The sequence below is a fragment of the Hemitrygon akajei genome, chromosome 32 (assembly GCF_048418815.1).
Source record: "Hemitrygon akajei chromosome 32, sHemAka1.3, whole genome shotgun sequence".
NCBI lineage: Eukaryota > Metazoa > Chordata > Chondrichthyes > Myliobatiformes > Dasyatidae > Hemitrygon > Hemitrygon akajei.
The window spans coordinates 11,815,354-11,830,544 of NC_133155.1; the positions used below are offsets into that span (position 1 = coordinate 11,815,354).

The 15,191-nt window shown below is 43.3% G+C and overlaps 1 protein-coding gene across 3 annotated transcripts in view; it reads right to left on the bottom strand.

Annotated features, from left to right (window-relative positions):
• Window positions 1–14,623, bottom strand: part of LOC140719642 (calcipressin-2-like) — a 126,311-nt gene extending 111,688 nt beyond the window's left edge. For 2 of the 3 annotated variants that reach the window (XM_073034394.1, XM_073034392.1), the window contains exons 1-2: window positions 14,548–14,623; window positions 13,246–13,492 (exon numbers count right to left, since the gene is read on the bottom strand). In XM_073034394.1, the coding sequence (XP_072890495.1) occupies window positions 13,246–13,437 (192 nt within the window). In that variant the 5' untranslated portion in view covers window positions 13,438–13,492; window positions 14,548–14,623. Of the gene's footprint in view, window positions 1–13,245; window positions 13,493–14,523 lie in introns of all 3 variants that reach the window. The other variant, XM_073034393.1, reaches the window with a different exon arrangement.
• Window positions 14,624–15,191: the final 568 nt, after the last annotated feature.

A 15,191-nucleotide genomic window follows, 5' to 3' on the forward strand; every position in this document is an offset into this window, starting at 1 on the left:
GGTCACCTACCAACAGGAAATATGTAAATAAGGTTGAATGATTACAAAGGAAATTTACAAGGATGTTGGTGGGTATGGAGGACCTGAGTTATAAGGTTGATTAAGTTAGGACTTTATCCTTTGAAACACAGAAGACTGAGGGGAGATTTGATTGAGGTTTACATTTTGAGGGGTACAGATAGGGTAAATGCAAACAGGCTTTTTCCACTGAGGTTGGGTGGGACTATAACCAGAGTCATGGGTAAAGAGTGAAAGGTGAAAAGTTTAAGGGGAACACGAGGGGAAACTTCTTCACTCAGAGGGTTGAGGGAGTGTGGAATGAGGGGCCAGTACAAGTGGTGCATGCCAGCTCAATTTCAATGTTTAAGCGAGGTTTGGACAGGTAGGGGTCTGGAGGGCTATGGTCCAGGTGGGGGTTGATAGGATGAGGCAGTTTAAATGACACGGCATGGGCTAGATGGGTTGAAGGGCCTGTTTCTTTACTGTATCTTTCTGTAACTCTAGTACTTTGCATTCCCAATTCCAAATACATTTTTCAGAGCTGTACAGCGAGAAAACATGCCCTTGGACCATCAGTTCCTTGCTGATCAACCAAACAATTGCACAAATCCTACATAAATCCTTAGTTTTTATTCTCCCACCATATGCACTCACTTACCTAGACCCCAAGGACAATTTACAATTGTTAATTAATCTACCAATCTGTACACCTTGGGGATGAGAGCGGAAACCGGGAGCAGACTCAGGAAGGACCGTGCAGTCACTACCCAAGGTCAGGATTGAACCAGCTCTCTGGTGCTGCGAGGCAGCAACTCCATTAATTGCACAACTGTGCCGCACTATTTTTGACGCATCCTGCTAATGCACCTGCAGGACACAGGACAGAGCTCCAAGTGCACGATAGCACTACCATTAGAGATTAACGCTGATGCAACCAGTGCATAGAAGTGTGAAATCAGTGGTGCCAGTTAGAAGTACCAGAAGCAGAATCAGGTTTAACATCACCAGACTATGTCGAGAACTTGTTAACTTTGCGACAGCAGTACAATGCAATAGATGATAAATATAAGAAACTGAATTTTACTAATTACATATATATATTAAATAATTAAGTTAAAATAAGTAGTGCGAAAACAGAATTTTAAAAAAGTATTGAGGCAATGTTCATGGGTTCAATATCCATTTAGAAATCGGATGGCAGAAGGGAAGAAGCTGTTCCTGAATCGCTGAGTGTGTGGCTTTCCACTTCTGCACCTCCTTCCTGACGGCAACAATATAAAAGTGGACTTGTCCTGGGTGGAGGGGGCCCTCACTGATGGACGCTGCCTTCCTGAGGCTCTGCTCCTTGAAGATGTCTTGGATACTATGGATGCTAGTACCCATGATAGAGCTGACTAATTTTACAACTTTCTGCAACTTACTTCGATCCTGTGAAGTAGTACATCTACCCCCCCCCCCCCCCCCACGAACAGTGATGTAGCCAGTTAGAGTGTCTTGGGTGAACAACCAGATCTTCTCAAACTCCCTATGAAATATTTTTTGAGAGAATAATAAGGTGTATCACATAATTTAATCTGTAATATGCCACAGACACAGGAATGTTGAAGAGTTTAGAAAATACACAGGTATTTTCTAAACAAAGTCAAGTAGCTTATGGACAAGCTTGAGCAGAACAAAGCAATTCTTATAAAGATTTAGGTTGCAAGCAAATTGTCTGGATCCCACCAACTACTGAACTAAAACATAATGCCATAAAGAAGGTGCGGACACAAACAGCACCAGCTACTCCAGAATTTCTAATTAATTTCTGGTTTGATTTGTTCTCTTTGCACTGCAATCGAACAAAGCACTTCCAATGTTTTCTGACCACCACGTAGGTCCTGAATTGTCAAAATAAAACTACCATAAAATTTCAATAATCTCACACACATGGAACTTGGCGGCATTGTACTGGGAGATTCTTTGGACAGTTGGTGTTGCCATGAATGCCATAGCCTCACTTTCATTTCCTCCTTCAGATGTTCCAAAGTATTAGAAACACAATTTACGGTGAATCAGGTAAATTTAAAAAAGTGCAGTAGAGTGGGAACCAGGACCCTGGCATGTTAGAACCAGAGAACACTATAGCACAGAAAACAGGCCATTCATCCCTTCTAGTCTGTGCCGAAACTTTATTCCAAAACTTTATGCTCAATGAGGACGTCATGAATTTCAGCTGGTGAGGAATAAAGCTGTACCATCAGGTCTTTAGATAATTAGCTGACTTATTGCATTGTAATTAGCATTGCTTTGAAATATAAAATGGACTCAGCCTGGGAGACGGCATGAATGGAGAGAAAAACAATGTTGCTGGTCAAAAGGTTAGCATTAAGACACACACAAAGACCATAAGATATAGGAGCAGAATTAGGTAATTTGGCCCATTAAGTCTGCTCCACTATTCTACCATGACTGAGCTATTAAACCTCTGAACCCCATTCTCCTGCCTTCTCCCCTTAATGTTTGATGTCCTGACTAATAACAAACCTATCAACCTCTGGTTTAAATACAGCCAATGAGTTTACCTCCACAGGCACCTAAGGTAATAAATTCCACAGATTCATCACCATCTGGCTAAAATAAATTCCTAATCTCTGCTCTAAACAGACATTCTTCTATTCTGAACCCAGGCTCTCTCACTATAGGAAACATCCTCTCCACATTCACTCTTATCTAGCCCTTTCAATAAGAGGAAAGGCTTGTGACGAGATGGAAGATTATAAGATATCAGGGATGGTGGGACATGGAAAAGGTAGTGGGACAAGCGGAGAAACAAAATAACAGGTTGAAATGGGAGCAGCAGAGTATTCATGCGATACCAGAAATAGAAAGTCTGCAAGCTTGTAATGTTTCTAATCGAGTTGCTGATTTAAAAAAGAAATCAGATAAATCAATGCTGTGGATCTGTTTATGCTAATATCATGCATTATTAAATTAAAGGTCACTTCTTAAAAAAATATGCTTGCCTAGAATTTTTCCCTGCACTGAAGGATTAAACCTGAATAAACCACTCTGAAATTCAGTTCTGTTGACTTCAGCAGTGTATAATTCACTGCTAAACTGCGAGCTTGGTGGCACTGATCAGGAATGAATTTTGGGCTAATTGAGCAAGTTTTCAGCCTTGCTCCAAGTTTAAATAATATTGCTCCATCCACTGACACAACTATGTTCAGACACTCATCTGAAGCGTAAGAAGACGCTGGAGACTTGAGAGGCTGGACTGAAATGAAGTGTAATACCGGCCTCTAATGGCTAACCCGTGCACTGCAACATTATTGATCACTATTATCCTTTTGGGGGCACAGCTATAAAATGCAGACTGGTTACCCAAGCTTCCACATCCTTCCTATAATGAGGTGACCAGAACTGAACACAATACTCTAACGCAACTTGAGTGAATCAGCAGATGCTGGAAATAAATAAAAACACAAAATGCTGGCAGAACTCAGCAGGCCAGACAGCATCTATGGGAGGAGGTAGTGACGATGTTTCGGCCCGAAACGTCGTCACTACCTCCTCCCATAGATGCTGCCTGGCCTGCTGAGTTCTGCCAGCATTTTGTGTTTTTACAATACTCTAAGTATGGTCTCACCAGAGATTTGTAGAGTTGCAACATGACCTCTACTCTTGAACTCAATCCCCCTATTAATGAAGCCTAGCATCCCACAGACCTTCTTCACTATCCTATCATCCTGTGCAGCAACCTTGAGGGATGTATGGATTTGAACCCCAAAGTCCCTCTGTTCATCCACACTCTTAAGTAACCAACCATTAACCCTATACTCAGCCTTCTGGTTTGTCCTTCCAAAATGCATCACCTCACACTTATCCGGATTGAACTCCTATATCTTATAGCTTTAAGCCTAGGTTGTGCATGAGGCATAGGAAGCCAAGACCTTGTAAAACAATATTTGGGAAGTTAAAGGTCAATTGTTGGAACAAGGGCTTATGGGATTTGGAGTAGGTCACACAATTCCTCACTCTATTCCATATTTCAACCTGAGATGGGCTAATCTGAGCTTCTGATCCATTTACCCATTCTTGCATTATAACATTTGGCACCTACAAAATGAGAACACATCAGTCGCAACCCTGAAAATACCAGCTGATTTAGTTTTCAAGACCACTTGAGGTGAAAGGGTTTTTGGCTCATCGTCTTAAATTTGCAAATACTTTCTGATTTTAATCCAAAATTTGGCTCATTTTGATTTTAAAATTATATCTCCAATATTCTTAACCCATTAACAGAAAATACTTTGTAAACATATTCATTAAATTAAAATACCTTGATAATAGCATATCTCAGGACAATTTGCCCTCATAATAAACCCTTTAATCACATCTGCTTCATTAATACTTTTGATGGAGACAAATCTTCCATCCTTACCCTGTCTGCCCCTGATGCCCAGGGTAAATAAAAATTGCAGGCCTAGCCAGTTATGTTCATAATTATGAAGAAGTAAAAAAGAAAGTTCCTGCTGTCACTCAACATTCATGGGGCTGGATCTTACGTACAAGCCTCCTGAACAACTCAGGCTCTTGGACCAAGGAGTTAGCTTTACTTACACCATTACTGAACTGTTCTCACAAACTTTGGACTCACTTTCTAAGACTTTTCATCTCGTATTCTCGATATTTATTGCTTAATTATTATTTCTTTCTTTTTGTACTTGTACATAGTTTGTTGGATTTTGAACACCCAAGTTGGTGCAGATTTTCATTGATTCTATTATGGTTATTATTCCATTGTGGATTTATTGAGTATGCCCACAAGAAAATGAATCTTAGGATTGTATATGAACGTGAAGCTTGTATCATCTAAAGAGGCTTCAATGGTGCTTTGTACATAGAACGTGCACGCTTCAGAAGTATTGACCCAACACCATATCGAATGTATAGACTGACCAACACGAACAATGTAAAGAGGCTTATTTCTATGAATAAAGTTTATTTCTGAAATCTATCAGAAAACTCAGGGTACATCTCCAAGGTCAGCACCCCTTACTAAGGATCAGTGTTGATCATAGTCTTCCAACGGCTTTGAACAACTGAAGCTTGACTTTCTCACCTCGTGATCCTACACCTGCCCTTAGAATGGCCTTTACATTATTATTTTTTTATTTGAGTGATGTGGAAATTGCTGACAAGGCCAGCACTTACTGTCATTCCCAATTACCCAGCAGGGTGGTGGTAGCGGGGAGTACCAGGATCTTGATGTCATAAGGGAACGTAGGATCCAGAGCACCATAAAGTCAGAAAGAAGCACAAACAACATCACCTACTGACCTAGTTGCAAACGGCAGCACAGCAGATTATCTAAGTTTTACTGTATTAATTTATTGCTGCAAGACAACCAACGACCTTGCCAAGCTGTTGTCATTCCACACCATGAGCCTCTGGAAGCTCCTCCATATTTTCTGGCCGAGAATGGTCTCCTACTCCTTCAGAGACACCAAGAGGACATGGCCACAATCATTGTGAAGAAAAGTTGGAGGTGGATTGGACATGTGAGGGGAAGCGAGACCTACTCCATCATCAAGGCTGCACTTCATTGGACCCCTAAATAACACGGGAAACACAGGAGACCAAAGACAACTCGGTGTCATGATGTCTAGGCAGGAATGATGACCCTGAACCACACCTGGGGCACAACAGAGAAGATGGCCAAGGACAGACAGAGATGGAGGATCTTCAATGCTGCCCTAAACATCAGGGGCATAACAGGCAGTAAGTAACTAACTGTTCATTGCAACTGTGCATGAGCAGTGACTTCAAGAATTGCAACAGGGTCTGAAAACAGGGAGGCAATTGGAACCGAAATCACTAAGTCTCAAGGGGTAACATTTCAAAGTGAATGATTAGCTGACTCAATGGGAAAATAAAACATGAAAACTGAAATCCTCTGAGATGTACTTTATGAACAGGAGAAATTCTGCAATATTACTCTTCAGAGATGTTCCTGTTGTGTCTGTGAATGAAGTCACCAAGGAGACATTGAAGCTGGTGGATACAGAAGTCTACATTGAACTAAACAAGCAGGTAACATACTGGAGACAGTCTTCGAAGAAGAGGCCTCCCTGACCCAATATTACATGGCATTTTTAATGCAAAGATCAAAAGGTAACAGCAGGACAATTCTATGGTTATAATGTATCTACAATGCTTCCTTTGAATTACATATAATTTTCAAATACCTCCAACGCCCAAAATGAGTGCTAAACCCATCATCTAACTGCATTCTTGCATGTGCAGACATCTCAGATGATCAAACGCAGTTTCAGCACCAGGAAGACTACAGCATCAGAGCCACATTTTAAATTCAATTTGCAATCAACATTCAAATCTGAAGACTGGTTGCTGTTGAAATTAATATTTGCTCTACACCCTATCTCCAGAATACGCCCCAACAGTTCCAGAGCACCAACTGCATGTAGAGCAGCGGAACGAAGTGGCAAGACGATGCAGACATTATTTCCACCACATACTCATTGTAATTCAATGAGGTCAATTCCAAAAGAAAACAGCAAAGCTAAATTGCCACGAAGATTTACAATAAAAAAAAATTAACTGAGATATCCACTTTCCAAATGGTGAATTAGGATAAGGCGGGAAGAAGAATGAGGAACCGAGCGGGAGTTTGCTTAATTCAATATTTCCAGTTACCAATTCAGATGCAAGCACCATATGCAAATTAAAAGTTAGCTTAGAGGGAGGATCTGTACATGATGAGGCACTGGACACCACTGGCCTAGAGCCAGCGCAAATGGAAGGATAGAGCTGGCTCTCACTAGCCTTGCTTCCAATACAAGGTCAGAATTATTGACAATCACACAATATTTTAATTCCACTTGCAATTCCTCAGCAGCAGAAGCAATCTGTGCCAGTTTGTACAAGACCTGGTAACCTGCCCAGACATGAGCTGGAAGTGGCAAAGAGCACTCATGCCTGCAAATGGCCATATGTAACAACAGAGGCTAATTATCTACCTTGGGCATTCAGAATCAAGTTTAATATCACCAGCATACAGTATGTCATGAAATTTGTTATGTGCACATTGCAATATATAAAAATAAACACAGTAAATTACATTACATAAGTTGAATTAAATAAGTAGTACAAAAAGAGAAAAAATAGTGAGGTAGTGTTCATGGGTTCAATGCCCATTCAGAAATCTGACGGCAGAGGGGAAGAAGCTATTCCTGAATCGCTGAGTGTGTGCCTTCAGGTTCCTGTACCTCCTCCGTGATGGTAGTAATGCAAAGAGGGCATGTCCTGGGTGATGGGGGTCCTTTATGATGGATGCTGCTTTTTTTGAGGCATCACTCCTTGGAGATGTCCTGATGCCAGAGAGGCTAGTGCCCATGATGGAGCTATGTTCACACCTTTCTGCAGCTTATTTCGATCCTGTGCAGTGCCCGCACCATCCAGACCAGACGGTGATGCAGCCAGTTAGAATGCTCTCCACAGTACATCTGTAGAAATTTGCAAGTGTCTTTGGTGATATACCAAGTCTCCTCAAACTCAATGAAATAGAGCCGCTACTGTGACTCCTTTGTAACTGCATCGACACCTTGGGCCCAGAACAGATTCTCAGAGATGTTGACAGTCAGGAACTTGGAATTGCTTACCATTTCCACTTCTGATCCCTCAATAAGGACTGGTGTGTGTTCCTTTCTGAAGTTCATGACAATTCTTTGGTCTTAATAATATTGAGTGGAAGGTTGTTGCTACAACACTGTTCAATGAGCTGATCTATCTTGCTTCTGTGCGCCCTCTTGTCACCGTCAGAAATTCTGCCAAAATTCATTGCATCATCAGCAAATTTACAGAGGAAATTTGATCTGTGACTAACCACACAGTCATGGTGTAGAGAGAGTAGAGCAGTGGGCTAAGCACACATCCTTGACCTGTGCCAGTGCTGATTATCAGCAAGATGGAGATGTTATTTCCAATTTGCACAGACTGTGATCAGCCGGTGAGAAAGGGGAGGATCCAGTTACAGTGGGAGGTATAGACGTCCATATTTTGGAATGATTGTGTTAAACACCAAGCTGTAGTCAATAAGCAGCAGTCTGATCTAAGTATTAGTTTCCTCCAGGTGATTCAAGGCCACGTGAAAAGCCAATGAGATCGCGTCCATTGTAGGCCTATTGTGGTGATAGGCAAATTGAAGTGGACCTAGGTCCTTACCGAGACAGGTGTTGATTCTAGCCTTAACCAACCTCTCAAAGTACTTTTTCACCATAGATGTGAGTGCTACAGGATGACTGTCATTAAGGCAGCTCACCCTGCTCTTCTTGGGCACTGGTATGATTGTTGCCCTTTTGAAGCAGGCACAAACTTCCAAATGTAGCATGAGAGATTGAAAATGTCCTCGAGCATACCCGCCAGCTGGTTGGCACAGGTTTTCCGAGACCTGCTAGGTACTCCATTGGGGCTTGTCACCTTGCGAGGTTTCTCACACTGCTCAAAGATAGTCGGACAATGGCCTCTGAGACAGAGAACACAATGTCACTGGGTGCTGTAGGGATCCTCATAGCTGTGGTTTTATTCTGCCTTTTGAAAGGCATTGAGCTCACCTGGAAGTCAAGAGGATCGCTGCCATTCACCAGATCCTGGGGCTTTTCTCTTTGGAACAAAGGAGCGTGAGAGACAGCTTGAGAGAATTGTATAAGATTAAATGAGACACAGAAAGAGTGCAGAGCCAGTGCCTTTTTCCCGGGGAGCCAAAGGTAGAAACCAGTGTACATACTTTTACGGTGAATAGGAGGAAGCATAGGAGGGGTAATGTCAGAGGTAGCTTCCACCCCCCCCCCCCCCCAACATACAGTGAGTGGTAAGTGCTTGAATGCACTGCCAGGGGTGGTGGCAGAGAGTCTTAGGCACAGTATATGAATGCACGGGGCCCTGATCGCTGTTAATGCTGCATTTGCTCCCAGGATGAGGCCTTTCTCTTCTAAGCTCTGATGCCCCACTTCTTCTTCAAAAAAACCCCCAAAAAAACAAGGCTTCCCTTCCTCCACATTGATGCTGCCCTCACCCACATCTCCTCCATTTCACCCCATTTTCCCACCACCTTAATAGGTATAGAGTTCCTCTTGTCCTCTTCTACCACCTCATGAGCCGCCACATCCAACACATCATTTTCTGCAACTTCCACCACCTTCAACAGTATCATATCCCCAAACACATCTTTACTTCCCCTCGCCCCTACTCTCTCCAGAGTGTATGGAGTCTGGGAGGGGTAGCCCCTCTGGAGGGGGAACATGTCGTGTCCTTTACAATGCGGTTAGTCCACCTTTGGTTCCTACCTGGCACTCAGCTCTCACCTGTGGCTCCTCGTAGCTGTTTGCATGCGACAGCGGCCACACCCCGGGCAATGGCTTCAACAAGCCGGCTAAACCAGGTGAGGGTAGCCAAAGGGTCTCAAGCCCGGCGGACTGAGCGGATGAGACCAATGGAAGGTCCAATGATCAAGAAGGCGGTCTCTGCAAGCGTCGTGGAATGTGTAGAGCACGACAAGACACAGAAGACAGCCTGGTCATCCACTGCACCTAGTCCTGTCCCCAGCCGTCTCAACTCTTGGATCCAGAAGGGAATTGGGGAGAGAGAGTGAGGCCGACACAGTGCAACTCTCCCTCACTTAAATCCAAATCAAGCGCTAGTCTCGACATCATCATCATCATCATCAATGGTGTCGAGGTCTTCATTGACGGACAATGGACAAACAACAACAACACTCTGCAGGGGTTGCTCCCTTCTGATTTGCTTATCCATTCATCCCTCCCCACTAACCTCCCTCCCGGCACATATCCCTGCAAGTCACAACTATGCAATACATGCCCTTTCACCTCTACCCTCAGCTCCATTTAGGGTCCCAAACTGTACTTCCAGGTGAAGCAACACTTCACCTGCGAGTCTGCTGGGGCCGTCTATTGGATCCAGTGCTCCCAAAGCAGCCTCCTCTCTTCGGGTGAGCACTGATGTAAATTGAGGAACCACTTTGTGAGCATCTCCGCTCCATCTGCCAAAAGCAGAAATTCCCAGTGGCTAACCATTTTAATTCTTATCCCTATTCCAACATGTCAGTCCACAGCCGCCTCTTTTGCCAAGATGTTGGAGGAGCAATACCTCATATTCCTTCAAATTCCCCTTCCCCCTCTCTCTTCATCTATTCCCCATTCTTATCTCTTCTCATCTGCCTATCACCTCTTCATAGTGCCCCTCCTTCTTCCCTTTCTCCCATAGTCCACTCCGCTCTCCTATCAGATTCCTTCTTCTCTAGCCCTTTACCTTTTCCACCCACCTGGCTTTACTCATCACCTGTTAGCTAGTCCTCCTTCCCCTCCACCCACCTTTTAATTCTGGCACCTTCCTCCTTCCTTTCCAGCCCCGGAGGAGGATCTCGGCCTGAAATGTCAACTGTTTATTCATCTCCATAGAGGCTGCCTGAAGAGCTCGGTTCCTGCAGCACTTTGAGTGTGTAAATTTCCTGTTGGCTTTAAGCAGTGCATCGTGCATCGTGATTGTTGCCAGCTGAAGGAAGGTCAGGTACGTAGAACTGTTGATGAATGGACATTTGTGGTTAACTTGCAGTGCAACTTGCCAAGCTGGTCATGAAAGGCCTCTCTTATTTTACTTCTCCTTTTCTTCAGCTGATTGCTCTTCGGCTCGAAGCAGGGGCTGTGACCTCAAAATGGTGAGTTTGTGCAACAGTGAGCAGACCACTTCACAACTTGAGACCAACCATGAGTACTTCAAACTCCATTGTGCACAGTCATGGGAACAGAATGTTTGAATCTCCAATGTGCACTATCATATTTTTATGTGGCAAGCAGACTTTCAGACAAATTTATAGCTGCCAGGATAGTTAATGAGACAATGAAATCTCTCTTGGTCGAAATACAGCCTTCGAATTGCCAGGCAATGTTTGCAGAGCACTCTGCGTCCAGTCAGTGGAACTCTGCAAACAGCTCCAGAACTTCTGTTGGTTCAAACCTCACTACTCTGAGGCACAAACACAGACACAAAATGCTGGAAGGATTCTGTATGTCAGGCAACATCTATGGAGAGGAATAGACAGTCGATATTTTGAGTCAGGACTGAGATCTGATGAAAGTGCTCAGCTCAAAATATTGGCTCTATTCCTCTTCATACATGCTGCCTGACCTGCTGAGTTCCTCCAGCGTGCCATGTGGGTTATTCTGGATTTCAATCATCTGCAGAATCTCTTGTGTTTATTGACACAGAGGCACTCTTCTCCCTGCTCAATTTAGCAACCCTTGAAGAACATTAAAAACAACAAACACTTGTAGAGCTGTGGCAACAAGCTGCAAGTAGTTAGTGATCCCATTAATTATGTGCTACATTGGTGCTTCAAGGTTGTTATAGCTGGGGGTGGAAGTGATGTTAAGTGCTCCCAATGGCATGCATCTCAAATAGCCTTTGACAACCAAATCCAGCTCCTGGCCTTCACATGTGGTTTAGCTACTAAGCACAACAGAACAGTTTCTGCTGACAGAAGGGGCAAAGGCAGGTTACTGGCACCTTAAAACCAGTTGCTTTGGGCAGATGGGGCTTGTCAGTCATGGCTGACAGCTCATCTTGGAGAAGGAAAACTCTGATCGCAAACTTCCACTGCCTTGGGGAAGGCTTCAGGAGTAAATCCTCAGGAAAATTCTAGAGCTGAAGATCCTAAGGTCTGAGCTCACACTGAGCTCAACACTTGCTGGCAACTCCTGTAATGCCATTGGTGCCAAACTGTGTTGGTCTCCGCCATTCCTTTGGACTCATCCGCTGCCTGGAGATGGGAAGTCTGCTACATGGGCAACAACTTGCTCTCCATATCGTACTGCCTTGGCTTGTGTAGAGAGCTAGGGCGCAACTTCCCTGGTTGACACCAATCAACTGAGGGCCTCATCTTGGTGCCGAAATGTGTGGCAGCACCTGCTTGCTGCTCCCAGTACATCCTTGGATTGTGTTGGTTGTTAATGCAAACAACACATTTCACTGTATGTTCCGATGTACATGTGATATATAACGTCAGTCTGAATCTGAATGAATCTAAATCAGGTAACAGTGGAAAACTGAGGGGTTTTTTCCTGCCAAACACAATGAACAGGGCAGGTTTAACAGAAGGGAATACCTGGAGCGTCACACACAAAATGCTGGAGGAATTCAGCAGGTCAGGGAGCACGAAAAGGAATAAAGTGTTGACGGTTCAGTTCGAGACCCTTCATCAGGACTGCGGAGGATGGGGGAAGAAGGCGGTGAGGGGAGAGGAAGAAATACAAGCTAGAAGGTGATAGGTGAAGCCAGGTGAGGGAGTAGGTAGGTGGGTGGGGGAGAGGGGTGAAGTAAGAAGCTGGGCGGTGATCGGTGGAAAGGGTAAAGAGCTGAAGAAGCCTAGATAGGAAAGGAGAGCGAATTATGGGAGAAAGAAAAAAGGGAGGGGCGCCAGAGGGAGGTTATATCGCTGGAGCATGGAGCGCCAATTTGGCAGCGTGATTTCAAGACAGCTTTACCTTATGATCAGCCATCATGAATGCTTCTAGCACATGTTAATGTTGCAAGCATTTACATTCTTCTGTAGGCCACAACTACAATATGGCTTTGATGCTTCACAGATAAAGTTACTAAGGAAAGTTGTACAGACTTGCATCAATGAAGAAATTTCCAAATTACAGATTTATGTCTAGAATCTAAAAGTAATCAAATCAAAGAAGATTACAGAGACTGCAAGGTGTAAGAAACTTGTAAGTTATTAAAAGACCATAAGATGTAGGAGCAGAATTAGGCCATTCAGCCCATTGAGTCTGCATCATCATTCCATCATGGCTGATTTGTTTTCCCTCTCAACCCCATTTTCCTTCTGACTCCATGCAACCTCTGAAGCCCTTACTGATCTGGAACTTGCCAATCTCCACTTTAAATACATTCAATGAATTGGCCTCCAAAACCTTCTGTAAGAAGAGACTTACAGAGACTCACCGCCCTCTGTAATGCTGCCCCGCCTCAAACGGAAGATTGTTCTTACATGATTCGGAGGAGCCAGCTCTCAGGAGAAGCAGGCCGTTTCCACCCCACCCCCAATCGCAACACTACAACCTTGGTTTCTCCTTTGGTAATGATTTTCCCAAATATAAACGGTCAATAAAAATGAGGAATGTTAATAAGTAATCCAATGCTTCTAAATGGGAAACTTACTCTGTGTTGTTTATCTTCATAGACTGCTTCATTCACAGAACAAGCCATGAGAGTGGTGGGCAGTTCATTCAAATCCGTAATCCCGGAGTCCAAATCCTCATAATTCTCAAAGATCAGAACTTCTTGATCGTTGTCACAAAGACTGGGGCAGTTTGGAGTGTCAGACCACATTTGAATACCTTCTCTTATCATTGGGTCACTTGTTTGCGGGTTTTGTTTAAAAACACAAATTAAATATAACTACACCCTAAAAGAAAGACAAGGATTGAGATGAGTTAGGTTAAAACAAGACAGGAACTGTTTCCAATTTAAAACTATCTGTTCTACACAATCCAGTTGCACTATTCTTTTTTTATTAGAAGCAATCCATGGTTGGAAACCACAGAATTATAAGTCAGGGCTATGCTAAGGTTCATGACAACACTGTGCAAGTAATACCCTATGTAGAAATGGCAAGGAATGGGGGCAACTTATGCCCAGATCCTGCAACTATACATTCAAAGTTTCATAAAACTATTTTAAAACATTTTTGCTCAACATTGGTGTTAGCCGTTGAATAACGTCCTCTATAGAACAACCTAGAAACTGGATTACAGTTTTTCCATCAACTGAACAAAATACTTTTCCAAGAGTAAGGTGCATTTCTGCTATTGCAAACTCTTTCACAGGTCTTTTCTCTGCGTGAAACCAGTAATGGGCAGCAATCGCTCGACGTTACAGTGAGGTAATTAGCAAATCATACCTGTCTCTCGGAAGCTGTCACCCCCCCCCCCCCCCCATACACACACATAAATTTAAGAATTGCTAAGTCTACAAAAGCTTTTAACTAATTCAGTCCCAATAGAATTATCCAAAAACACACGGTTGCTACTGCAGCCGCCAAAAGATTAACAACTGTGCTGTTGATTCCCATGAACGGCAACGGGAAATGTTTAACTGCTTCACTCAGTTAACACAGAACTGTTTTCCAGTTATTGGATTGGGACGGAGTTTGCTAGACAACCGTGTCCCTTGGAAGACAATTCAACGTCGCACTAATTTCTGGATGTTAAAACAACAGTTATAGTTCCTAAAATAAATAAAAGTGGTGGTCAAATATGTTTTATGCTTAAATATTCTTATTGTTTTTAAGTGGATTATTGTAATTTGTAGTTGAAGCCAGGCGGGAATTAAAATAACAATGGCTAACTAAATCCAACTCTCTGCTCCTGGTACTGCTTTGCCGTTAAATTAAACACCACGGAGAAGTACAATGTTTGAAATAATCCCTAGACAAACCTGCGACTACTCCACTGAACCTACCCTCAATGTCCTCCTCGCAGCTCGAGTTGCTAACGAAAAAGCAGACACGCGCGGCGGAGGGATGATTGATGTGATAGTCGACCAACCAAAGAACAGAAGAGGCGGGACGGACTTGTATATTACGTCATGCAAGACGAATCAGAGCCGTGAGGCGGGACGTCAAGCAGTCCTTCAGGAGGAGTGGACGCCAAGATGGGTCCGGCTCTTTAAGTTGTTTTCGTCTCATTTCGTTTCTTTTCGTTCCCAGCCCCTTTCCCTCGCATAATTGGAAAAAATGTATTGCGTGACTTTCATTTAATATGTCACATTTATTATCATCAATGCCCTGCGTCACGTGCCTTAACAATTGCTGCCTTAGGTCAATCAATGACGGAGCCGAGTGGTTCCGCTTGAAGAATTTAGGATTTGTGAATTTTATTGAAAAATGAAATGCTGCAGGGGCGGGAAATCTGAATTTTTTTTAAAAAAAAATGCTGAAAATACAAAGCAGGTCTGGCAGAAACTGAAGAAAGAAACAAAATTAACTTCTGGGTGATTATTATTGGGAGACATTTTGTTTTATACATTTTGTTTGTCATCTCTGCAAATCATGCCATGTATATGTACACCGGGTGGTATGTTGGCTGGAGCCAGGACTTAATGCT